Source organism: Vulpes vulpes, chromosome 14 (genome assembly GCF_048418805.1).
Source record: "Vulpes vulpes isolate BD-2025 chromosome 14, VulVul3, whole genome shotgun sequence".
Lineage (NCBI taxonomy): Eukaryota > Metazoa > Chordata > Mammalia > Carnivora > Canidae > Vulpes > Vulpes vulpes.
Window position 1 is genome coordinate 62609712 of NC_132793.1, and position 27345 is coordinate 62637056.

At 39.0% G+C, this 27345-nt stretch overlaps 1 protein-coding gene across 20 annotated transcripts in view; it reads left to right on the forward strand.

The window, feature by feature from the left end:
* MCTP1 (multiple C2 and transmembrane domain containing 1) overlaps positions 1–27345 on the forward strand; it is a 531614-nt gene that overhangs the window by 449673 nt on the left and 54596 nt on the right. For all 20 annotated transcript variants that reach the window (XM_072736754.1, XM_072736756.1, XM_072736755.1 and 17 more), the window contains one exon: positions 5003–5056. In XM_072736754.1, coding sequence (XP_072592855.1) covers positions 5003–5056 — 54 coding nt within the window. The remainder of the gene's footprint in view (positions 1–5002; positions 5057–27345) is intronic.

Genomic DNA, 27345 nt, shown 5'->3' on the forward strand with positions numbered 1-27345 from the left:
ATTTGTTTTCTTTTGTTAAGTGTTAAACTCCACCACTCTCTGAATGGTAGGTGTTACTTGAGTTCTCGGGCAAAATGTTGCAGTTCTGTGCAGTCATTAAATGCACTTCAGTGATACATGCAGTTCGTTTGTAAAAACCCCAGTTTGCAGTTTCTATATTCATTGCATTTGACCAGGGCTCATGTCTTCAAGCACAGCCCTACTTCTGAGACATTCTTGCATTCATAACCATCCATTTTATTGGTCTGTTAAAGCCTGAAAATTAGTAAACACATTATCATTTTAAGTGGGAGTCTTTTTTTTTTAAGATTTTATTTATTCATTCATGAGACACAGAGAGAGTGGCAAAGACACAGGCAGAGGGAGAAGCAGGCTCCATGCAGGGAGCCCGACGTGGGACTCGATCCTGGGTCTCCAGGATCACGCCCTGGGCTGCAAGCGCCACTAAACCGCTGAGCCACCTGGGCTGCCCATAAGTGGGAGTCTTTATCAACGCCTCTACCTGTGTCCCTTTATGTGTTTCTTAGTGTCTGCAAAACATGAATCGGAATTTTGTATGTCATAAAGAATACCGAATATTTTGCCCAGAACAAAAAAAAGACATAATCGAATTTTTAAAAATTGTTTAAAATATCACTAAGCTCATGTTATTTTTCTTTTCACTAATAGCTAACCTTTTTGAACACTTCTTTTGATTCAGGAACTGTGCTAAGTACTTTACGTGCATTATTTCATTGGATCCTTAATCAACACTGTGGGATAGGTGCCATTATCTCCAGTTTCCAAGGCACCTTAGACTTCACCTGAGCAAAAAGCAATAGTGGGATACATTCTGAAGCAGCTTAAAGGCATCCGTAGAAAGCATCTGTATTATAAATCCTCACTTGTAGATGTTTATGATATAACATTAAAAAGGCACTGGAGGAGGGGAAAAGCCCTCGCTAGAGCGCTAAAACACAACACAAAGGCCTCTCTCTAACACAACACTTTTCTGCCAAATGTAAAAGCAAATGGTTGTATTGGGTGGTTCTGGCTGCACATTTGTAGAGCAATTGTGCGTAGCCAATTACCCACTTGTGCAGGGTAAGAACAGTTTGGGTTTTGCAAATGAAGAGCCTGATTCCGTAGACCTCTTTGAGTCGTTCTTGAACATAAGATTCGCAGCCGACTTGGAAAATGTGTAAATTAAGCTATTGGCTTGTTTTATGTTACGATGATATTTTGAATTTTTGAAGATTAACTTGAAGGTAGTGGAATCTACATATCTTAAAGGTTAAATATTTATGGTTCTTGTTTCCATGCAAATATTTGAAGACATTTTGAATAGTTGCTTTCATTAATCAGCATTACTGATTAGGTATACGTCTTTCCAGATAAGCTAGCCCAGTTCTTTTACGTAAAAGTGGTTGAAAGCTATGAAGAATGGGTGACACTTTCATCTGTTCATTCTATCAACAAATATTTCTTGAACATCTATTATGCACCTTGCAATCTGCAAAATCCACCACCATTCTTACTTCCTAGCACCTGCAGTATGATCATAAGTACTGAAGAGGAGGGGCATGTATTACATTTTTAATAATAACTAGCAAAAATATAGAGTTTATGCATAGGAGTAAAAGTATGCTGTAGTGTTCATTTCTTTTCCCTTGACATATTTGATAAATGACTGTGTGGGTAATTTTAGTAAAATATTGCTTAACTAAATCATCCTGTTTTATACCTCAAATACATACAACTTTTACTGAAAAATAAAATGGATCATAATGACCAATGTGAAAAATTACTTAATCTAAATCAATCATTTTATTAGAGATACAAAATTATAGTCATTTAAACAAAACTTAGGAGAGTTGATAGGTGAATTCCTTCTCTCCCCGCCCCCTCAAGAACTGGGCAATGGGTGGAACTGGCTCTGTGTTGTCCCACTGTCTGGGTTTGAGTTCTGTTTCAGCTGTTTGCTGTGTTAGGTAAGTTCTTTTGAAGAAATACAATGTGCTGAAATAGCGTGGCTATTTCTCCCGCTTAAACCCTCATCAAAAATAGACCAATTTGGAATTGCCTGGCATATAGCACCTTGATTGTACATTGTTACTATTATTGTCTACATACTTCTGAATACTTAAAATCTCAGGAAATAAAAGCCAATGTGAAAGATTAGCTTATAGTCTCCATTTAAATTCTACTGAATTATAAACCTCTTGAGGGCTGACATGAGTATAGATGAAAAATCTGAGTTAGTCATCTTTGCATCCTCATAGTACCTAGCAGTGTGTTTCTTGGCCAAGGGGCTTTGCAATAAATGCCTATGGAGTTGCTGAATACAGTTAGAGTGAATGTTAAGAGTTCTCCTTTCTAGTTGAGGCTGAATTGCTTTATATGTCTCCAAAACAAGTGTAAACTCTCACCAGGTATTGGAACCAGCACATTGTGCTGCTATGTTTCTTCTGAAATGCTGAAAGTCCAAAGGAAAGACCACAAAATTCCTCCATATAATAGAAGATTTGAAGTATGACATTAAATTAGGAACAACCTCACAGGTTGTCAGATGCTTTGGTAATATACTGGTTTGTAAGAAATGGAGGCTTGCATTTGGGCTATTCTTTTAAATCAGCTAATGCTTTTAGAATACTTGAGAACAATTATTAGATCACTGAGAGTCCCAACATGTTATCTCAGTTTGTGTAGCTCTTTGCATAATACAGTCTTAGCTATTGAAGTTTTCACTCATAACATATTCCTGCCTGTATCATAAGCCACATGAAAGAAGCACGAGCTGTCTCTATCTTTTAAAGTTATGAGCTTTGAAAGAAAGATTTAAAAATATTTAATAACCGTGATTCTATCAAGTTTATTCAGAAATAGAGATACAGACTGGATAAAAAAACACCATAAGAATTAGAAATTATATGAAATGGCATGAATGTAATTAGAGGTTGGCACTTAACTGAATAGCAACCCTCCCCAAAGTTTTTTTAAGTTTTTGGTTTCCCTGGAGAGAGAGAGAGAGAGAAACCGTAGGCATATAAAACCATAATAAAATACCTGAAACAGTGAAGTCCCATTTGTAATGCCACAGTTACACATTAATCAAGAAAAGGGTAAATATTGAGCAAATCCAAAATGACCAGCCCATTGTGCTAAGTAAACTAGGAGTCATTAAAAAGTACATTCATACCCACCTACATGGGTTATATATATGTATTATATACATTTGACTATTGGATACATTTCTAATTTTATTTCAATGTCCATTCTCCTAATGTAACCCTTGTATAAAATCAGAGAATTAGAGTTTCTGATAATCCACAAAATCAAAAAGTAACACAGAGATAGTCAAAAGTTGACATTTATACACAAGAATTAAACTTTGAGCCTTGGTGACACCAAAACTGCAAACGACAAATGACAAAAGAAAAAATTAACAAATGGGACTACGTCAAACTTAAAAGCTTCTGCCCAGCAAAACAACCAACAAAATAAAAAGATAACCTACAGAATGGGAAAAAATTTCTGCAAACCATATATCAGATATGGGGTTAATATCCAAAATACCTAAAGAATTCGGTCAACTCCATAACAAAAAAAGCAATCCAATTCGAAAATAGACAGAAGAACTAAACAGACAGTTTTCTAAAGAGGACATCGAAATGGCCACCAGGTAGATGAAATGATGCTTAGCATCACTAATATCAAGGAAATGCAAGTCAAAACCGCAATATGACCTCTGTGTCAATGTACCACTGAGTTAGCTAACATCTGTTAGAATGGCTATCATCAGGAAGAGACAATAGATGCTGTTGAGTTTGTGGTGAGGAGAGAACCCATGTAGATTGTTAGTGGGGCCGTAAATTGGTCCAAATGCTGTGGAAACAACATGGAGTTTCCTCAAAAAAAATAAAAACAGGCCTACCATATGATCCAACAATTATACTTCTGGGCATATACCCAAAGGAAATGAAAACAGGATATCGAAAAGTTATGTGCACTGCCATGTTTGCCACAGCATTATTCACAAAAGCCAATATACAGAAACCACCCAAATGCCCATTGGTGGGGGAATGGGTAAACGTGGTACATATACACAGGGGAATGTTAGTTACAAGAAAGGAAGGATAGCATCCCTTTTGTGACAACATGGGTGCACCTTGGGAACATTAAAGCAAGATAAGTAAAAGAAAGGGTAATATGATATGATAAGATAACACTTATGTGTGGAATCTAAAAAAGCTAAACCTATGAAAAGAAGCTAGCAAAATGATGGTTACCGGGGGATGGGGGCAGGGAAAGCAGTGACAGTGTTTAGGGGTACAAACACATGACAAGTAGCAGATAAGCCATAGAGATCTAACACACAGTACAATGAACAAAGACATTAAAAATGTGCTCTAATTACGCAAGATGGTAAATATTGCCACATTACAATATATAAATGGATCCAATTAGCACGTGGCATACTTTAAACTTACGCAATGTTACAAATCAAATTTGTTCAATAAAATTAAAAATAAGTAAAATTTGAGTCATGAAAGCTGTCAGCTTTATGCCATAGATCACCAGCATAAATCAATGAACAGATAGGATCCTTTACCTTAGAGTTTGGTGAAAAGTAAATTAGAAATAGCAGAGCTGCTTTCTGCTTGGTTATCTGGTTCCAGACTTAGAGTGTCTGATTAATACAGACAGTGGAGCAGGTAAAAGGAAATCTCCTTTTGGAAGCACCTCTCAAATTAATATTAGCTCACCTTACGCAGATTTCAGATTTTTTAAGTTGTCACAGAACATTTCCCACAAATAGGGTTCCCCTGACTGGGATTCAGTTCCCTGGTTCCAATCAATTAAAGGCATAGCATTTTCCTAATCCCTGTTTCTAGATCAAATGTTCCCTCTCTGTGCATCTGTTTCAAATGTTCATAAAGTTTTCATTTCCAAAAGGTTCAAAATGACAGAACAAAATTCTCTCCTTTAAGAGCATGAAAATGACTTCTGTTTCTGTCTGCAGGTAGTGGAGGACATGCTGGAGGACGAGGAAGAAGAAGATGACAAAGATGACAAGGTAATTATCTTTCCCAGCACTTGGGTACCAGGGGATGGGGAAATGTAGACATGACACTGTTTTCACAGACAGTTAAAAAAGGAGTTGAAGTGTTCAAGTCCAGAAAATTGGACAGTGCTGTTTATCATCCTAACAATGCCACTGCATGTTGCAAAGAAGGAGAGAGGGCTATAAATCCTCTTCGCTTTTGTCCAGAGCTGGGTCAAATATTTTTCCGCCAGGAACAAAAAAAAAAAATAATTCAGCTTGTCTGGAACTTGATAGCTCTCGTGAAGATAACGGCAGTGACAACTGTTTTTGAAGGGCAAAAATTTGTCCTATCTTGAGTATTACAAATCGGGCTACACTTCAGAGGAAGAAAGAAGGGAAAAAATAGCAGCCTGCTTAAGTCGAACATGGATATTGTCATCTGTAATTTTCGAGGAATTGCTCAGCAAAAGAACACATGTGCATGGAGGGCTCCGGAGGGTATTTAAATAATCCCAGTGCTCACGGCCCTTGCCTAGGCTTGACTTGGAATGGCTCTGTGGCTCCTTGGTCAGGAAAGCCTGTTGAGAGGTTATTTTCTGATTGCTGGTTGGCATGAGAATGGTGATCACAGTAAAAAAAAAAAAAAATTGTTTCTGGGATTGCTTGGATTGGTTGTCCCCTGGGGAGAAGGGACAACTGGAGAGATGAATCAGAAATGACCTTTCACCACTGTAACCGTGTCTGGGGTCAGAAGAAAGGCTTTTGATGGCAAGGAGGATAGCAATGCTGGTTTATCAAAATCCTTGGGCATCTCTAGATCAAAAATCTAAAAAGTCCTAGAGTGAGATTGGGAGGGAAGAGAGAATATCATTCATTATTTCCAAATTGTTTGGCACCTAAAACCAGATTTTGACCTTCACTGGAATGATTGCTATTATAGTAAAGCAGTGAATTTTTTTTTAATTAAAGAGAACAACACCGTATCTTAATTTATGCCCTTGACCTTTGATTCTAGTAAAGATGTACAGTTATATCCTGGTATAAGAATTTGCATGCTGGAAGCAAGCATTAGGAATGTAAAAAAAAAAAAAAAAAAACCCGTACACAGTGATTAGTCAAACTCCCAAATGATTTTCTCTTGACTAATATTCAGTGCTAGAAAGAAAATGAAAACATGGACACACACACACACACACACACACACACACACACACACACTCTTTATCCCTTCTCATGCTCTTCCAAACATTTTGAAATTGGTAGAGCTCTTAGGTGAAATTTTTCTTCTGCACATCATTCAGTCATTAGCGACATCACCAAAGAGACACTAACAAAATCTCCTTTCTACACAAACACGTATGTGCTTGTTTTTAATGTTAAATAACATGAACATACACTTCTGGCAATAAATGATATGATTTATTGTTAAGGTCAGTTGTAGAGCTGTAGAGAGCTTGTATTTTAACTCAACATGCCAGCTCTGAATCATCATTTCTCTGCTGATAAACACGGAGCTGCCATCCATTTATGGCCATTTTCCCTTGCTTGTTGCTGCTTTATTATTAAAGCCACCATAAAGATTCATTCCAGCAGCAGGCGTTCCCTCTGAAACGTTAATAAATGGAAACCCTTAGTGAAGTCTAGTACTTCAGTGTCCCTGCTTGAAGTCAACCTGTATTTTTTCTTTTTTTTTTTTTTTAGCCAGTTTGTTGATACTCCAAGCCACTCTTCTCCCCTCGATGGTCATTTTTTTAATAGAGAGGATGTTAGGAGTGGGAAACAAATAACACACCTGGTTAGCCAGCTCACCAAAAGCTAGATGTCAAGTGGAACACGCCAGGTGGAAACAGCACCAAGCCGCTGGAGTGGCATCTATCGTAATCTAGGGTTTAGGTGGCTGAAACTGACACCCTGGTTCTAACACATTTTGAGATCTAGTTACCAAAGTTGATTGAAAGTGAGTGCTTAAATTACTGTGTGAATTCAACTGTATTCTTGTGCGCAGGATGCTGACAAACAGTGTATTTTCCATATGAAAAGATTGTGAGCTGATTTTCATAAATCCAACCCTTTATTCAGGTGATATGTAAGGAGGCTTTTCTTCTCTACACATAATGCAATTGATAGCCTAAAAATCATATCTGAACAAAAAGAAAATCTCAAGTCTAATAATTTACAAAATACTTTTAGGGGCTTGCATAATGGGAGAATCCTAGAGTGGATGCGTTAAAATATGAAGTTTTTACTATAAGCAATGGAAATAGGAAGGGATCCTTCGAGTTTCCATTTACCGGCTTCCGTCTCTTGACTGGCTGTCAGAGTGATAAAGGTTGTAAGTCTGGGCTATCAGTGTGTCTGAGTGAGAGAAGGGTAATTTCCTACTTTAAAAAATTCATTGGTTCCTCTGTTTAAAGTTTGTGTATAGAGTCATGCGTAATGGAATTTCAGGAGAAAACAAATGTGTTTTTTGCCATATGAGCAGGTACTGACCTCTAGCTCTCATTATTTCTCTGTTTTCTCATCTGGTATAATAGTGGGGTCAGGTCAGTGAGTCCTCTTATAGGATAAAAGTAAAAAAGATTAATAAATGTGCCAAAGCCTCACTTTAATTGAACCTGAAGCATATGTTGCAAGTATGTAAAATATGTCCCAGATGTTTCACCAGGGCTGGTTTCTTGGCTTTCCCTGATTACCACAAGGCAGCTATTAGTCCTCTAACCTTTGGACTTGGGGGTAAATGGGGTATTACGTGGCACAGAATGAGAGCACCTGTTTTCCATTCAGCAAAGACCCCTGGCAGGCTTTGCCTAAGCCCATCCATATGTTTTCATTTAGCAGATTGTTGGGCGATTATGAAAAGTGTCTTTCTTTAGAGCCAGCATTGATATTAGTCACTCACAATGAAAGGGCAAGTCATTGGCTACTTGACAAGGTCCGTGTGGGCATAAACCGAAGTCGTTTATTTCATTTTGGCTCGAAGTGTTTTCCCTCAACATAATTATATGGATGGCAAAGACACGGGTACAAAAAGGTGAAGCAGACAAAGATTATAATTACTTCACGTAAGAGTTTTGTGAGAGTTTTCCTTTAGTGCTAACTTCAGCACCTGGGAAGACTTTGGTTAAAGTTGGTAAAAGCTAAGTCATGATTCACCTGAATCCCCAGATCTTGAAGCCTTTCCACACCATGGCCTTTTGAGTATGTTTTTTTCTTTTTTCCTTGTGTTCTCCCTTTTTATTAAAACAGCTGATCGTTATTCAGGTGAGGGGTTGTGATCGTCAAACTTCGCCTTCGTTCTAGAATCCGTTGTCCACATTTGCTTGAATCTAAAATTAGGTGGTTTCTCTCTCTTAATCCAATTCCAGGGTTTTCACAGAGGCAGGGAATATGAGTTTTAAATGGTGGGTCTTAATTATGAATCATTGACTTGTTAATATTCTCACTTATCTGCCTAATGTAGTAGGTGAAGCTATGCTGGGGATGAAATTTCTCCCGAATTGCATGTTAGGAAGACATCACACTGTGTTCTCGATTCCCTTTGTTGTAGAGCATTCTCTCCGCTATCAACCACAAAGTCACAGTTTGATCTGATTTTTGACCTGACATCAAATCCTGCTTTTGTGGTTAATAGAATGTCTTAGTAAATAAGGCTTAGTGAAATTACCTGGGTGGAGTTATCAATAAACCATATAATAGTGTTTTTGACCATGTTATTTATGATAATACAGTTGTCAATCTGCATAATCTAGACATCTAATTAATGAAGATCAGCTTTCGTTTTGTAGCTTAAAAAGTTTAGGCATGCTTCCCATGGTGTCCTACCCTTGTAATGGGATCCAGATGCAATTTCAGGAAGCGGAAGATAGAATGCAGGTTTTCCTCAGGATAAGCATGGATTCAAATTCATGGCACACTACTAATGTTTATTGATAAAAGATATTAAAATGTTCAGGCATTTATACTTACATTGCTTTGCCCTTTTCTTCAGCCATTATGTCAAGGTTACTGTGTTTCAAGATAACTAGATGCAATGGGTGAAACATGTCTGAGTTACTTCAAAATACACAGGTTGTTTGCTTTAATTCTCAAAATCTGTGTTATCTGGTTTGATTCTCTAGCCTTAAAATGTATATAATATACCCAAGCTGCATAATTCTCTGCGTCACAAATTAAGGATGGTGGGGGAGTGGGGGAGGAAGGAGATAACTCTGATTTGTGATAGGAGAGAAAATTTTAATTTGACAAAATGGCATTTTCTAGTTATATTCAATGAAATAACTACATGGTGGGGAAGCAGATCAGTGCTTTGGAGAAAGGCAGGGAGAGAAGAGTCAAGAAAAAAAATGCTTGCAAAGAAATCTTAACTCACATTTAACTGAAATGTCATTGTATTAGTTTACTAGTTTCCTACCACTACACAACAAATGACTACAGACTCAGAGGCTTAAAACAAGCCACATGTATTAGCTCTGGATTCAGTAGGTCAGAAGTGTAGGCATGGCTCAACTGGGTTCTCTGCTCAGAGTCTAATACTCAAGGTATCAGTCCAGCTGAGTTCTCATATGAGGCTCTGCAGAAGAATCCAGTTGCAAGCTCATTCGGGTTGTTAGTAGAATTCAGTTCCTTGTATTTGGAGGACTGAAGCCCTTGCTTCCTTGTTGGCTTTTCACTCCTAGTGGTCACTTTCCATGGTCCCTTCCATCTTTATATCCACCCAGGGAGAATCTCCCTTCTGGAAAATCTAACTTTTCAACTCTCTTTCTTCAGGAAGAGCCCAATCCCTTTTAAAGGTTTGCCTGATTGGATCAGGCCTACCAAAGAACATCTTTTCTTCAAGTCCACTGGGCCATGTAATATAACCTAAATTTGGGATGAGCACTTCATTGTATTCCTAATTCCTTTTTTTTTTTAAAGATTTTATTCAACCACTGAGCCACCCAGGTGCCCCATGTATTCCTAATTCCCTTCACATACAAGGGGAGGGGATTATACAGGACATAGGCACCAGGAAGTGGGAGTCTTGGCAGTCATCTTAGAATTTTGCCCACCACAATCATCTAGACCCACTAGTTTAAATTCATTTTAAAATGAGGAAATTATACTTCAGCCAAACATAGGTGTGCTGCCAAAGGTGATATAGACAATAAGTGGCAGATCCATGGCTGACCCTCAGGTTCTCCAAGTTTGGCATCTTTACTGCTCCTTAAAACTAAGTTTTCCAGGAGAATAAAAATCAAAGAACAGGTGCAAATGACCTTAGACGTGATTTTCAGGTATTCTAGTGGCATAATCAGGGAGTACACCATCTATCCAAGCTAGGAGCTCTTTAGTTCTAAGTTCCAGTTCTTTACACTTTTTTTCTGTGTTTTCACCCTTTCTCACTACTCCTGCTAAGCAGTTGGTATAGTGGGCAAAATAATAACCCCCCAAAGATGTTCTCGTCCTAATCCCTGGAACCTGTGTCACAAAGAGGTCCTGAGGTGGCACATTAGGGAAAGGTTGTTAATGAGCTGACCTTACAATGGGAGGATTATGCTTGATTATCTGAGTGGGCCCAAAATAATAATAAGTGTCCTTAAAAGTCTAAGAGGCTGGGGCATCTGGGTGGCTCAGTGGTCGAGTGTCTGCCTTGGGCTCAGGTCATGATTCTCGGGGTCCTGGGATCGAGTGCCACATCAGGCTCACTTCAGGGAGCCTGCTTCTCCCTCTCCCTATGTCTCTGCTTCCCTCTATGTCTCTCATGAATAAATAAATAAAATCTGAAAAAAAAAAGTCAAAGAGGCCATCATCGTGGCCACTCCTTGCACAGCTATGGCCCAAACCAGCGCTCGGAACCTGCCTGGCAAGAAGGGAGAACTGCTGACACATCTGAAGGACCCGAAGGTAGAGTCCTCCAGCTGCAAGTCACCAGCATGATGGACAGTGCAGGGTCCAAGGTCTCCAAGATCTGAGCTGTCTGCAAGCCCATCACTCTGTTCTCACCATCATTTACCAGATTCAGAAAGAGAACATCAGGGAGTTCTGCAGTCCAAGAAAGGATGCACCCTGTACTGTAGGCTCAACAAGCACAAAGAGAAGCTGCAGAAGAAGGAGCCGGTGTACAGCACCCATTGTGGGGGAGGATAGAGTCAAGGCCAGAGCACTGGCATTAATAAGCCAAACTGATGGGGAGCAGGGTGGGATTAGAGGACTGAGCTGCTATACAGGCTTTGAAGATGGAAGAAGTTGGCCACCAACCCAGAAATGGGGGCAGCCTTTAGAAGCCAGAGAGGGCAAGGAGATGGATTCTCCCCTAGAGTCTCCAGAAAGAAATACAGTCCTTCCCACATCTTGATTTTAGCCCAGTGAGACTCATTTCTGACTTCTGGACTACAGAACTGTAAGATAATACATTTGTGTTGTTTAAGCCACTGGGTTTATCCGTTATGGCAGCAGTGGAACTAATACAGGTGTGTTCCCACTGTATTTTCCACACTTCTAAAATAATATTACATGTTAAAGCACTAGATCTGTGCTCCTAATTTTTCCTTATAACTTAATCCTACTTTTCTATGTAAATATGGCTACACAGTTCTTCATTCAATATGGAAATGAGGAACAGTATAACAAAGCCAATGTTTTTATCCAGATTGCCTTAGTTTTTATTCAGAAAAGCTTGTCCAAAAATGAGAGTGGTTTTGCACCCCATGTCTATGCACTTGGTTATTTCCTGTTTAGGAGCCTGTATTATTCATTGGTGAGTGCAGGATCAAGTCATCATTAACTTGATGTTGTATCCACAGAAGAATTTCACTTCTGGAATAATCCTCAATATTCATTCTATTCCTCAAAACATTTCACTTTATAAAAAAAAAAAAATTTCACTTTATAAAGCATGAGGGCAAAGAGTATTAGCCCCACTCAGGTCACAAACCCTTTCAAAATCTGAAGAAAGCTTTAGATTTTTTTCCCTAGATAAAAAAGCAAACAAACATAAACACGTACACAAAAAAAAACTTTTTCATGTCTCTTTCTTTTATTGCAATGGAAATTGAATTATTTTACAGAAACTATAAAATATTTTTTATAAAGTCGTATCTCTGTGGCTTTTACTACCTTCCTCTTCACATTAATGCCTAGTTTCCTCAAATACCTGAGATAAATGCAAATTTTCCAAGTAAAAATAAAGTTTAGTTCAGCTCAAAAGTAAGCTTCTACAAGAAGGCTGATGTTCGGCTTTGATATTGAAATTATGGAGTGGTTTTTGACACAGCAAGAGGCTTGTTATTTTTGACATCTGTTTGACTATGACTTTTCAGTTGCATGGCAATACGTGCTTAAAACACTGACTTGGCAAGAGAAAACAGTAGCAAACAGAATGGGAACTGCCATGGCTTTATTAGATGAGGGTTAAGCACAGAGGAATTCCTCGAGCTCTCCAAAGTCCTTGTTGAATTCCTATTCTCTTGTGCTGAGAAGCTAATCTTTTAACATATTTGCATCATTAATGCCTCATCATTTAAAAAAAAAAAGATTAGATGTTCACAATTCTGTGAGGTTATTGGAGACAGAATTAGCCTTTAAAGAGTTATCTAACGATTCCAAATGTCTGTGGATTTCTACCTATAAACAAATTGGAAAGCTTTGTCACTCCTTGTTCCAGTTTTCAGAAGCACTTCTTCAGCCTTGGAATGTGTAGGTAAATGCCCCAAGATGCCCTCCCAGCGTGGCAGTGGAGCAAAAAAGAATTGAAATAGGAAGATTTACTTGGATCATTTAGTAAGAATAACCATCAAGTAAAGCAAACTATGAATGGACTATTTCCTGTTGGTTTATTCCAATCATTGGATTTTCTTTGCCTCAAAAAAGCAGAACTTGTATTTGAAAGTCAATCATGTTTCAAGACAGATCCTCTGGAAAGCTAGTTAACGTCTATATTGCAGCAATGAACTTACCCTTATACTCCCATTTCTTGACAAAACCTCTTGAAATAGTGTGTCGGGCCTGGCTCTCAAGGGGGTTGACAGCATTCGTAGAAATAGACACAATTTTTTTCGGGAACCCTGGCAGGATCGTTGACACTGGCTGACACCACTGCATGTTGAGATGAGGAGAATGTTTCTTCACCAAAGCAGCAGAACCAGATGTGTTGCCAAGCATCACAGATGCTCTATCTGAGCCCAGAGTGCCAAGATTTTTATTCTGCCTGAAAATTCGTTTGGCAAAGAAATTCTTCACCATGTTAAAGACATTGACTCTGCAGATTCTAAAAGAAGTTCACAAAGTAGGAATTCTTCTTTGATGGTAAGAACTTGCGGACAGGAGTTGGCTATGCAAATTGAGGTACTGATTTGTATTGTTACACGCAAAGGGGAGATCTTTAAAAAAATGTCAGAAGCTCTGTAGTGTTGACATCATTTGATGAGAATACAACCTGAAGAAATGTGTAGCTTCACCAAAATATTTCCAGTGACGTGGGTTATTTTGCTTGGTGGTATGATGAACACAAAAAATACTTTAGTGCAAGTCTTTTTTTCCTTAGGGCAAATCTAAAGCAGGTAAAGTCCCATCTTTATATATTTAAAAAAAAAAAAAATCTGGGACACCTGGGTGACTCAGCAGTTGAGTGTCTGCCTTCAGCTCAGGGTGTGATCCTGGAGACCTGGGATCGAGTCCCACATTGGGCTCCCTGCATGGTGCCTGCTTCTCTCTCTGCCTGTGTCTCTGCCTCTCTCTGTGTGTGTTTCTCGTGAATAAATAAATAATTTCTTTTAAAAAAATCCGTAATGTCTAATAGATTTTCATAGTAGGTAGCCTGAGCTATTCTCTTTAATTTTATTGGTTACATGCTTCCATTAGCCAGAATTCTGCACTTTCTGTGTTCCATCACACTCCAGAATTAATAGAAAATCAATAGATATAAAAACCTCATGGTACTATTTTTTCCTCTGAAATTTTCCAACTTAAGCTTGACTCAAACAAAGCTGTATGGCTGCAGTCATGTTAGCAGGGTGTGTTTTCTCAGATTCTTATCAAAAGCAAACTATTCCAGAAGTCTTAACTTGTTAGTGACAATATGACCTGTTTGTCCTCAATAGCAGAGGTTGTTCACAATATTCATCGCTGCCTACTGATCTCAGGCTTGGCCATGTAACTAACAAGCTGACCCATGTCACTTCCCAGCTAAAGGCTCAAGAGCTTTCGTCGCTCTTGCATCTCTCGTTTCCTTCTGAAGCATAGCTGGAACTGTCCACATAGGAGATCCTTCTTTAGCTTGAGTTCTAGAACAAAGATGATGTGGAGCCAACCCGTATTACATCGAGTATGAACAAAAAAATAAACCTAACCCTGTTTTTATAAGCCTTTATGAACTTGAGGTCTTTGTTGCTGTAACATAATTTAGTCTAGGCTTATGGGTACAGCATTCATCCCGTGTTATTCTGTGTGAATCAATGTGTTAATATTATAATTTGAAGTAAAACATGAATTTTTCAATAAAACTAATCAGGATCTCAGAAAGGAAAATTTAAAATACTTTTTTCTTCCTAAATTCACAGATTCAATTGTAATCCTTGAGGCCCAATCTCAGATACAGGTTGAACCTTTTTGCTGTTATGTCTCTCTACTTGAAAAATGACTTCTTTTTCCCATAAGCTGATAGCAAGGACAAGACACTGGGTAGACAAAGATAAATATGGCAGGATATGGGCGTTTCAGAAGTCACTGTCTGATGGCACCCTTGATTATGTAAACTAATAATTAGAATATGTTGAGAAAAAATGTTATAATAAAGTTATAAAGGGATCCCTGGGTGGCGCAGCGGTTTGGCGCCTGTCTTTGGCCCAGGGCGCGACCCTGGAGACCCGGGATCGAATCCCACATCGGGCTCCCGGTGCATGGAGCCTGCTTCTCCCTCTGCCTGTGTCTCTGCCTCTCTCTCTCTCTCTCTCTCTGTGACTATCATAAATAAATAAAAATTAAAAAATAAAAAAAATAAAAATAAAATAAAGTTATAAAGAGTTTCAGGAAAACAGGAAGGTGACTGTCTTCATAGAATTGGCAACAAATTTTGCACAGAGGAGGTGGCATTTCATTGAAATGTTGATGAATGAAGGATGAATGAAAATGTACAAGAAAATGTGGTATGTAAAGTCAGGGAGAATGTGGTGCAGTAGGTGTATAAGTGGAGGAAAATGACACTGGGAAATGTAAAATTAAGATTGTGAAGGCTTTAGCCACCATCTAAGGAATTTGAATTATCTTCAAGCAATGAGGAATCAGAGGCAGTTCTAAAATAGGGAATTGTCATGATGATATTTGTGCTTTTAGAAGAAAACTCTGGCAATGGGCAGGTGATGGAATAAGGAGGAAATAAGACTTAAAGTAGAGAAATATGCTAGGAGGTGCCAGGGGGCCCCAGCAAGAAATGATGGCAGCCTGTACTAAAATAGCAATCATAATAATAAGAAACAAACAAATTTGAAGATATTTTTAATAATAAATGTAATAAGATTATTGAAACAATTTATGTTGTATAGAATAAAGGAAATTATGATACCTGACAGAGGTATCCTTACATTTGTGTAGCACTTCATATGTCTCAAAGTACCTCCCCTTCCTTACCTTAATTTAATGTCCACAATAATTCTGCGTATTGGCTTATCACATATCGTTCCCATGCTTCAGTATCAGGAATATTAACTTGGCTAGTGGGGAAGTAGTTAGGGTTAGCAACCAGGTAATGTGACTAAAATAGAAAAGTAATTGAGCCTAAAAGCCAGTCAGCTTATCTAAGAAGAAGCTAAGTCTAGGAATTAGGGGACTTGCCTGATGATGGAGAAACTGAGATCAGAAGTCAAACCCTCTAATTAACTTTCCTTCCTGGTCATGTCGCAGCAAAGTTCATTGACCCACCTAGAGATGACACTTAACGTCATTTGAGATGCAATTTTGCATAGCATTGCGTGTTCTAGTCGGTATGGACTGAGAGTGTCTTCTGTGCCTGCCCAGCCCTCTTTTCCCTGGGTATTAGGTCTCAAGAGAGAGTGTTTGGAAAAATGATGGCAACAGGTCCAGATTCAGTACCTTTTCCCCAATCAGTGTGCTTTCACTAAGTAAGCACAGATCCAAAGTGGAAGCAAGAAGTATCCATGTAAAAGGAGTCAAAATATTTTTGATGCCTCAAAAGTTGGTTCAGAGGGAAAGGCATATAGTAATATATGCATATAGCATATATTTATTTTGGCTTTGATCTAAGAGTCTTAAGGAAAATAAGAGGCAGGAGGATGATGGGTCAGTGGAGAAACCCCTTCTATTGTTACCATTTTTAAAAGGAAAAGACCAGAACCTCTGAGACATAAAGTAAAATTATGTAATTCATTCACAGTCACAAAAGAAGCAAAACAACTAAACTCCAAACTTTAGTCAGCCTCCAAAGCCCATCATTTGGGGTATAACAGTCTCCCTGTGCACCTCCTCCCCCCAAGAAAACCCCATTTTGTGACCTAAGCACTAAGTTACCATTCTTTATTATTCCATTTACTCGGGTTTATCTGGGCAGTTCTCACTCAGATCTCTCTTGTGGGTAGGGCGAGATGTCCGGGGCTTTGGTCTTCTAAGGGTGAACCTAACTGGACATTCAAAATGGCTCAGTCAGATGACTGGAAGTTGTTGCTTTAATGTGGCATCTCAGTTCTAAGAGGGAGAAGCAATCCTAAAGTGTTTTAAGAGACCAAGCAGAAGCTGCAAGGCTTCTTATGATATAGACTCAGAAGTCCCAGAATGTCCCTTCTGTCCTGTTCTATTGGTCAAGCAAGTCACTAAGGCCAGCCCAGATTCAAGGAGAGGATGAATTCAGTTCTCCCTCTTAGTCAGGAGTGTCAAGGTCCTATTGCATAGGGATAAGAGATATAATGTGGCCATCTTTGGAAAGTAAAATCAGCCACCCTTTCTAAAGAGATAAAGCTTGTAAAAGATGTCCTTTTGCATTAAGGAATGTGAACCCTGTTGCCTAAGAGGAGACTTCATCTAAAGTTTGTCAGCACATAATACTCAATTAGGTTATCCCAAAAATTGAACAAGTATAATGCCTCCAAATTGCCAGGTAGATCTAAATCTTAACACCCATATAATTTTATTTCCCTTCTTTTTTTTTTTTTTATTTACCAGTTGAGAAACAACAAAGGACTGATTGAAGTATCATTCTCTACTTCACTAAAATCTCCAAGTGTTACCTAAACCTCTTTTCTGCTTTGTCCATTGATCAGGATTCAGTCCAGAAATTTCACCATCTGGCTGTGAACTCGCCATTGAAGCTAGTTAGTGGGTAGGGAAGAGTTGTAAAAAAAAAAATCCTTTTAAAATTCCTATTCAAATTGTAATGGACATCCATTGTCCTCCACCAATGAAGGAGGACAAGACACCAGTGTCCTGTGTCCTGGAAGTCAGGCTTTATTTGCTCTCACTGGCTGCCAATAATCAAAAGTCAAGTGAGGAAAAGAGATTGAAGAATACTTCCTTCTTAAAACATAGGGGGGGTTCTCCTTTTCAGAAAATATATTTTGAAATTGCCCACAGTTCAGATCTGGTATTTTACTAATTTGTTCAAGGTCATTTCTCAGAGGATTTAAGAGATCACTAATATCTCTAAAAAATTTTGTTGTACAAACACTAAGTAGCTCAGTCAACACTCCTTTCCAGGATGACTGGAGCTAATGCTTTTCTGCTGGGGTGAGGTAGCATTATGTGGATATTAAAATCGATATGCAGCACATTATACGTACATATGCTATTTCTTGGTTCCGGTATCTTGACGGTGAATTCTGATCAGCAATGATTTGGGAATGGGGACAGCATCTGTATTCTCTGTGATTCCACACTAGAATATTTTGGATACATACAAGGCAATATAATAAACGAATATACAGCTGTTGCAGTCTGATAATGTAAGATTTTATTGATTATCTAACAGAGTAACTACCCTGGATATTAGACTTGCTTGTCACAACCCTCAGTGCCTGGGGTAGTTGAACAAGTTCTTTTTTTCCACTGAGCTGACCTCAAAGTCACATAGTTTCTGAATCAAGGTCCTCAGATTTCATACTTTGGCAATTTCTTTCCTTTCTAATGGGTTATATTAGAGAAAATGTGTCACCTTTTGCACCATGTAATACCAAATCAGATCAGAATTCATGCACAATTATGTCAGTGGAAATCTAATAGTACAGGCTAGCTTATCTCTAGATAACACATGGAAAAATAAACTTCCACAACTGACAGATTTACTTGATTTTTTTTCAGATAAGTTATTTGTAAGTAATCGAGCTAAAGAATGTAACTGGATTATTTTTCATACTATAAAAAAAAAAGACTCTCAACAGTAAAACGGTTGCTAAGTATTCCAGCTCTGTCACTCTGCCTCCCCAACCCGTTTTTCTTTGAAAAAGTTCCTGGATAATGAATGCCAAGAAAGAACAAAAAAAAAAAACTTTTTTTTTTTTTTGCATTAGCTATACTTATTAAGAGAACTAACAACGTTAGGAAAACAAAATTTACATAAAACACTTATGTAAAAATAACGCTCGTCGATAGTTAATGGCATTTAAGTAACACAGGTTAGGTGGTAGTCTACTTGGGAATGATGTTAGGCTGCCTAAAAAGCATTCATCTGTGTTTCTCTTTTATAATCAGAAGTCAAAGCCCATCACTAATCTGAAGTCATCTTGAAACCAATTAAAATAATTTAAGATAAGTTGTACTGCAAATGTGCTTTTTAAGTGTTTTAGACTTAAGATGTCTTAGGGATGTTGTAACCCCTTTTTAATGTTACTATTTATATATAACTACCATGTGTATAGTATTACACCTTTAATGCACTGTATTAGCTGTCACTTGAAATTAAGTGCAAGCGTGTTCTTTTTTGGCCTTCAGTTAAATGCTTAAATAATGGTACCAGTAGTAAAAGGGTGGGTAGCTTTCCCAGTGGAAACTGACTTCTGCATCTGGTTGGGTTGTGTTCGGGTTTCTACACGAAAGATACTGTAATATCAGGATCTCTTAGTGTTTACACACCTGGTATCCAGAACTTTACCTGATGTCTTTTCTCAGGAAATTGATGGAATCAAAGCTTATGGTAGGCATGTTTGATAGATAGACCTTGTCTGTAGAGATCTGGTGATAATTCCATCAAAATGTGTCCCTCGTTGATCATATATCTATGCATTTTTATATCTTTGTGGTTTTCTTCACCAACTCTGTGCTTGCTTCAGTGCCTTCCTTAGAAGGTCAGGTTCTGAGGATTTAGTAATTCACCTTGAAAATGTACTATAAGTTGAATGTATCAAGCATGAGTTTTCTCCACTCAGCATGAATTTTGTAGCGTTAAAAAAAAGGCAGACCCATAGCTAAAATATTTTCTTGATATCTGTTTTTTCATTTATATGAAGTAAATAGATGCTTACTGTTTTCAGGTGTGTTTTTTTCTTTGTTTCCATCAGTCATGTTTGTTTTTATTATACAGACTTTTCTCCATGGTGATAAAATTGTGCATTTTCCAAACATACAAAACAATTAGTTTTATTTTTTTTAAGATTTTGTTTATTCATGAGAGACAGAGAGAGAGAAGAGAGAGAGAGAAAGAGAGGCAGAGACATAGGCAGAGGGAGAAGCAGGCTCCACACAGGGAGCCCGATGTTGGACTCGGTCCTGAGACTCCAGGATCACGCCCTGAGCCGAAGGCAGATGCTCAACCACTGAGCCATCCAGGGATCCCCCAAAACAATTAGTTTTAATGCAAGAGACTAACCAGATGGGAGCTACTAGAAAGGGTTATAGCTTCTACTATAACAATTGAAATGAAAATTAAAATTCCTCGTATTTATTTCTAAATATTTCCCTTCCCACAGTGTAAATCCTAACAATAGGACTTCCTGTGTGAATCTTTCCCATAACAACAAGTAAAAGTAATATGCTAGAAAGAGATCAGTTTTACTTTTACAAGGGCTGACCAGCCTTGTCACCTGTAAGTATGTTTGCATCTATTTACATATTCGTGGCACAGAAGTGAAGGGAGAAATAGTCTGATTAAGAAAAGAGGAAACAAGATATGGTACTTTTCTCATATTTAGTATGAATGATTTATTCAATTCATTCATTCACATAGTCATGCAAGTATGCATGTAATAGATATTTGTGTACCTATGACAAATGTCTGTTCTTGTGTCCTATGCGGACACATTTTAAGAAAATGGTGATATTTCTTTTCCTTCATTCACCATCAGTCTCAGACATTCTCTACATCTGTTGTGTCCATTTATTCCCCTCTCTTGTTCATTCTTAATTCTTTCCTTTGCATCTCCATTTATAACACTGAACTAAACTTTTTCCCTGAAGACATTAATAACTTCACTGGGTCTCCCACCTTTTCAGTGCATTTACCTCAATGCTATCTTAACCACCATTTAATATCCTCTTCCTTCTCTCCGTGCGCTTGGGTTTTTTCACTCTAACACTTGACTTTTCATCTTTTGTCGCCAGTGTTTGGGTATCTCCCAATTTTGTTCTTTCTTAAAGAACTAATCTATGTCCACAATTTTAACTAGCCTTTCAGTGAGCGTAACTCCAAAATCTATATTTTCACTCATTCATCCATGCAATAAGTATTAGGTGCTTGTAATGCTCAAAGCACCATGCTATGTGCTCTGAAGGATACAAAGAGAAATGAGACCTAGTTCCTGTGCTCCAGGAGCTAAACGTTTCTGGTGATGCCTCTTGTCCCAACTGTGTTGTGTCTTTCCACCCTTTTGGACACTGAAAGTTGTCTCAGCGCAAGCCCAAACTCTGTATATTTCAATCTGAACTTGTATTCTTCCTCTCAAAATAACTTCCTTTTGTAGCTAATGGATTTCTACAAGTAGCACAGTATTTTACTCAGGAAGGTGCAAAAACCCAAACCATTTTTTGGTGGTTCTCTCTAATGTGTAATAAAAATTCCATAGGTTTGACAGTTATACTCTTCCTTACTTTGTACTTTCCTCCTAGATTCTTGATATGCTCCACCTTGCTATCCACGTGAAATGCCCTTTCTGTTTATTTAAGACCCATTCATCCTTTAAAATGCAGCTGGAATCCATTCCCCTCCCCGCCTCGTGCCAATTAACTCTTCAGCCAATAGTGAACTATACTTCAAGACATCATAACGTATTTCTTCTCCTCGGTTGATAGTCACCTATTTTTCCCCTCCCAATTCTTTTGGAGGGGAATTACATACCTTGTGCTGGGCACCTCAAATGCATCGTCTCATTTCTTGTTCATGACAACACTATCAAATAGGTTCTATCATCTACTATGCCAGGCTAAATGACTTGTCCAAAGTCACAGGTAAGGACTGAAACTAGAACTCACTTCTATCTAAACTCCAAAGCCCATGATGTAAACCGTTATACCACATCCTTATGACATTTACATATTAATGATCAACCCATGACCTTACTTAATTTTAATATGACTTGTCTCCACCATAACATTACAAATTCTAGTGATGAAAATTGAGAAGTATGACATGTATTATGCACAATGGTATACAAATAGTAAGTATTTGGTCAGATACTCAGTGAAGAGAAAGCTATATGTGTATGAATGGAAAACAGCAGTTCAGGTATCAGAGTCCCATAACCAGTCCAACTAGCCATGTTGTATACTGGATAGTACTTAGCAAAAGAAAAGTGATTGTCATCTCATCTTCGCTTTACCAGTATCTTTCTGATGCCTTGTCTAACAGTGACACCTTCCACATGGAAACAGAATTGGGTTTACCTTGCCAACATGATAGAAAAAGGAACTTTCTGCTCCCTATGTATAGAATTCATTCCTATCCCCATTCACCGGTCCCTGAGACCCAGTCATTGGCTGTGGTACCATAGATGATGCAGAGTTGAGTGCAGTTGCTGCCATGACAGCAGCATCACAGAGCCCCAGTGAGTTCCTATTGGTTGCTCTCCTTTCCACTCCTAAAACCACCACTTGATATCAAGTCCCCCGCACCTCAGATGAAGCACCTTCCAGCCACTCTCAGCTGTCACACATTCTTATGAATGCCTCCAAAATTCCCTTTAGATTTCCTGGGGGAGGATAGCATCATGTTTAAGAGTATTGGTTCTAAAAAAAAGTATTGGTTCTGGAACCAGGCCTTTGTGTGATGTTAGGCAAAATACTTCACCTCTATCCCCTGTTTCCTCATCTGTAAAACGAGGTGTTGATAGTTCTTGCCTTTTATGGAGTAAATGAATAATATGAATAAATATGTATAAAACTTAGAATGATGGTCTGTATCATAGAACAAATTTCATAAATATTATTAGAATGGTATTATCGTTACTGTTAGCAGCAACAGCAGCATCTCTCAGTCATGGGCGCCCAGGAAGATTGTCATGTTATGAAATGGAGCAGAGTGTCTGAGTAGGGTTATATCTTAGAGGGGAAGAAACCGCTTCTGTTCTAACATGTTGAGTTTGAAGTGTTACCAGGCCATCAAATTAGGTATTCCAGTAGATACAAGAAATATAAATCTGGAATTCAAAGAAGAGGTTATGGCCAGAGAGTTAAATTTGAGCAGTACTAATTAGAGATAAAACTGATTACTGAAGCAGAGGCTGTTGAAAGTGCGGGGAAGAGGGCCAAGGACACTTCTGTGGAGAATGCCTCTATTTAAGGGGCAAGACAGGATGAAGAACAGAGCATATGGCTGAGAAGGAATCATAAGAGTGGTAGGAGGGGAATCAGAAGGGTTGCTGTTATGGGAACCAAGAGTTTTGAGAAACGTATCACTAGAATAAATATGGCAAATGCTCTTGGAAGATTAGAACTGAGGGAAAAAAGTCATGAACATTGATGATTCGATCAGTCATGACCCTGGTCCTTGTCGTTCCCCTACAGTGGTGACAGCAGAAAGCATAGGGTACATCGGAGGCAGCTTGCAAGGACTGCCCTTCAGAAGGGTCTGCCTCTGGAAGGAAGGGGAGGAAGGGTGTTGGCATGATTTGGGGGTTTGTTTTTGTCATGGGGAGCTCATACTATTTTAGAAGGAACAAGTGGGGGAAGGTGGGTTTACAGAGCTGAAAGAGTGCTCGAAGGTCTTGAAAGAGTTAGGGTGAGTGAAAGAAAGAGCACAAGAGAAGGGATGGAATTCCACGGTGAGATGCAGAGTGGAAGAGTGGGTGTTGAGGAAGCACATGTGGCTTCTTTCTTTCAGCAGAGTGGAAGAAATGGTCACTTGTTATGAGGTGAGAGTTACGGCGGGAGGCTCTGGAGAAAAGGGGAAGTTGGGGAAGAGTACTTGAAAGAAATGTGATAGCCAGTCAAGGCCAGAGTGACTAGATGGTCAAGTAATGGTTGAAAGCTCAACTGGGGCTAAGTGACCTAACATGAATGTGTAATGACCAGAGCACAACAGTTCACAGCTCAGCAACTGTGATTTGTACACAAACAGGATACCACAGAAAGGACACAGGACAAGGTGCGAAGAAAAGTGACAAGTGAAGCTAGAATTGAGTTGATGGACTGGGAGAAAGGTGAGATGTTAGAGGGAGGAGGCCTCTTAATCAGCAGGATAGGAAAGGCTTGCCCACCAAATGAAGATGTAAGTGACAGAACTAGACTGTTGCATTACTGTAGACACTCTACATTCCCTCCCTTCGTCTCTTTTTCTTTCTTTCTTTCTTTCTTTCTTTCTTTCTTTCTTTCTTTCTTTCTATTTTGTTTATAATAGAAAACTCTTCCAAGATAATACAAGAGGACATATTTTTAATGTAAATGTACTGGGACACTTCTGGAGGCATCAATCAAATTGTTTGGTAAGGAGAGTGGAATTTTATTCTCCACCTTCTGTAACTTTTCACCTTTGGCTTTAGACGAAGTCAGCTTGAAAAGAAGAAGAAGGGGGGAAAAAGATGTCAAAAAGAGTTGTAAATTATAGAATGACATCTACCATGCAGTTCTTCTGTCACTCTCACTAATATTGCTTAGCATTCCGAGTTTTAAAAATAACGCAGTTATTGAGATTTAAAACTCTGTGGATGCAGAATACATTTTTGAAAATAAGACTTTTTACTATGCATAGCCAATTATAGTCCACTGAGAAAATGATGTATTTTTCCAATACATTTTTATTATGTACTTAACTGACGGACCTTCCCAGCTTCTTCATAGACATTCCACTCCATCAGCCACTGTACATAATATACTTCTTAGGAATCTACTTAAATTTGTATTTACCTGTGAGGCTAGATTGGCTCCAGAGGACACAGTCCTTTTTTCCTTGAGTAAATTATACATATTTTAGAAAACTATCTAAAAACATATTTACCTCATATGGAATTCTGGTCTCAAGGGTAATTAAGACCAGTTTTTAAAAAGCATAGCCAATGCACTTTAACTCTCTCAGGTAAATAAGATATATTTTATAATCATCTAAGAACGATTTCTCTCCTCCTTTCCTTCTCTTTCCCTTCTCCTGTAACTATCACCATGCCTCTTTTATACACATATTTAGTAATTATTTCAATGTTTCCTAAGATACTGCTTTTCTCTCAGGGGCCAGCACACCAATTATGCTTTCCTTCCATTGCATGCACTGGCAACTCTACACGGAAGGGGCATAGCCTACCCTACATGTAATTTCTAGAAGAGAAGTTACTTTTAAGATCCAGATTCTTCGTGTACAGTTTCTTTGGTTTTCAAAAGATCTTAAAGAAGGAGTTCCAATAGTGGGGCATTTACCCATAGAGCAAAAGTAGAATTTAGAATTTCTTTTGCTGAGAGATGCCTAATTGAATAAACACTGTATCTTGAGCTTGTATTAAAAATGGAAGGAATATCTGGAAGGAAATATGCAATAACATCCTGGTGGTTATTTGCAAAACCACTGTATACCACAATCATTATTAAAACCAAAGAAATAAATGAGATTTCCTAGAAAAAAAATGCTTTCTCATTTAGCTATTCTGAACTTCTGGAACATCCTTTACACACTGATGTCTTTGCACAGATTGAATAATGAAACTGCACAATGCATTCTTCCTTTGTCCTCCAAGAATATTGCAATAGATCCCCCAGGAAGAAAGCAGTAGGAAATCCATGTGACAGTAATTGTTAGGTGGTTTGTGCTGACCACGTGAGAGTAAAACTAAAAACTTGGGGGAAAGGTATTTCCTAGAAACTGGAAGATGAATGTAGCAAATAGAATAATGCCTGGTTTGTTTCTCCTCCTCTTTGCCTCTGAGGAATAATCCTTTACGTTTCATGAGACTGGCTTCTGAAGTTGTTGTGGATAAATGTTCCCGCTGTATGCACTCTTCCACTGGGAGGTCAAGATTCCTACTGGTCCCTTCCTGGTCGGCGTAATTGGGGCCTGCAGGTTCATCCAGCCTGTCCAAGCTCATACAAGCCTCTGAACCAGATCTTCTAGGTTTAGGGCTCATAAAACTCTCCCTATTAAAATATTTGCTGTGACTGTTAAGCTTCAAGGCTTGGATGAGGGCTGTCTGTTGGGCTGGTGGCCTAAATCCTAATCAGCTTTCCTGTCGGATTAGTCTTAGAACTCAGGTGACCATGAGTCCCCGTTGGCCTAGTGGAGTCCCAGTGTACACCTGTTACCCTGCTGTGATTATTGGTATTGCCAGTTTGGCTTTCAGAAATGTCTTGGTTTGGATGATAAAGGATATGATCTATTTACATGAGTTTTTTAGATGTGTTTGTGTTTGTACTTTTTATGTTCATGAGGGGTTACTTTTTTTCTTCTACTCAGGTAAATTTGAGGAGATGAAAAAAAAAGACCCTAGCTTTCATCCAAAAACTCCAGGAGCCATATTAAAATACAGATTCCTCAGTTCCACCTCAAGGAATTCCTGCTCAGTAAGGATAGGGTGTTCACAGGATGTTTTTTTTAAGATTTTATTTATTTATTCATAGAGATAGAGAGAGAGGCAGAGACACAGGCAGAGGGAGAAGCAGGCCCCAGGAAAGGAGCCTGACACGGGACTCGATCCCTGGTCTCCAGATTCACACCCTGGGCTGAAGGTGGCACTAAACCTCTGAGCCACCTGGGCTGCCCAGGATTTTTTTTTTTTTTTTTAAACATAGGTGATTCTTAGGCATTCTGGAGTTCGAGAACGTTAGTGTCAAGCACGAGCAAACTCAGCCTGGCCATTTGACCCCCTACACTCTGAACTTGGGTGCACACAAGGGGGTGTAACTACTCTGAGGCTCTCTGGTGAGCGTAAGATCAACTGGCCAGCTGCAGCCCAGCTGGATGACGCTGACAGGCTGGAACAGCCACTCTCTCCCGAGCTAGTGTGGAAGGCTTGTCCCCACTACCTTGTCATGCCTGGAACTCAGGTGATGGTTGGGGAGGAAACTTTCATCAGGAGACCCCTTTCCTGAGTCTCTGGCCCAGCGCACAGGCAACAGCTTCAGCTAGGTGAGCTAATACACATCCCTGAGGAAGTTATTTTGAATATTTTGCAAGGTGAGTGGTGAGTATGGATTGAATCATGGTTTGTTTCTGGAAGGTGGTTCCTAGAACAAAAGAGAAATCATGAAGTGAGCAGCCCCCCGCCTCCGTTCCTTCACCAGGCATTGTGCTGTGCGCAGTCAAGGACACATGCCATTCAGCAGTGGCTCTGCTTTGCTGACACTCTCAAAGTCATTCTTTCCTTCCGCAGCTGTCAGGGCTCTGCACACGTTATGCATTCCTTCTGGGCACTTGATGCTCACATTCCACCAGGCAGGACAAGCAGGCAAACAAAAGGAAGCAGGGACTCTTGGCCTCCCCAAGATCAGGGCTGGGGGCCTCACACTTACTAACCAACTGCCACTTACATTCTCCGGGTCACTTTTATTAGTCTCTCAAGGGCACTTGCATTCGAGGAGTCTCAAAAATTATTTTCGTCACTCTCATCTTTGCCCCCTCCCTCCACCCCACCTTGCACCTTCTCCCATACACTATCTTGCATGCCTGGGCTCCGTAGAAGGAAATTAAACTGTGATTTGGTATGCTAAATTACCTGAACTAAAAACTATAATTTGCAATATTATTAAGTCATCACTGTCATGGATTTCAATTTCTTTCTGTTTAAACCTCTAACTCACAGCATCGCTCTTTTCGATTATTACTGAAAAGGAGAAAAGGAGAGAGAAAAGCCCTTCGTTGCACTACTGACTGATCATATCTGTCAGGAAAGTTAAAATAGCATGCTTCCAAGTGGTTACCTCAGCCCAGCCAGTTTTTAGTTAAAAACTCCACCTTGCTTTCACGGTATGCTTGTTCATGCATAAGGGCCCATGGG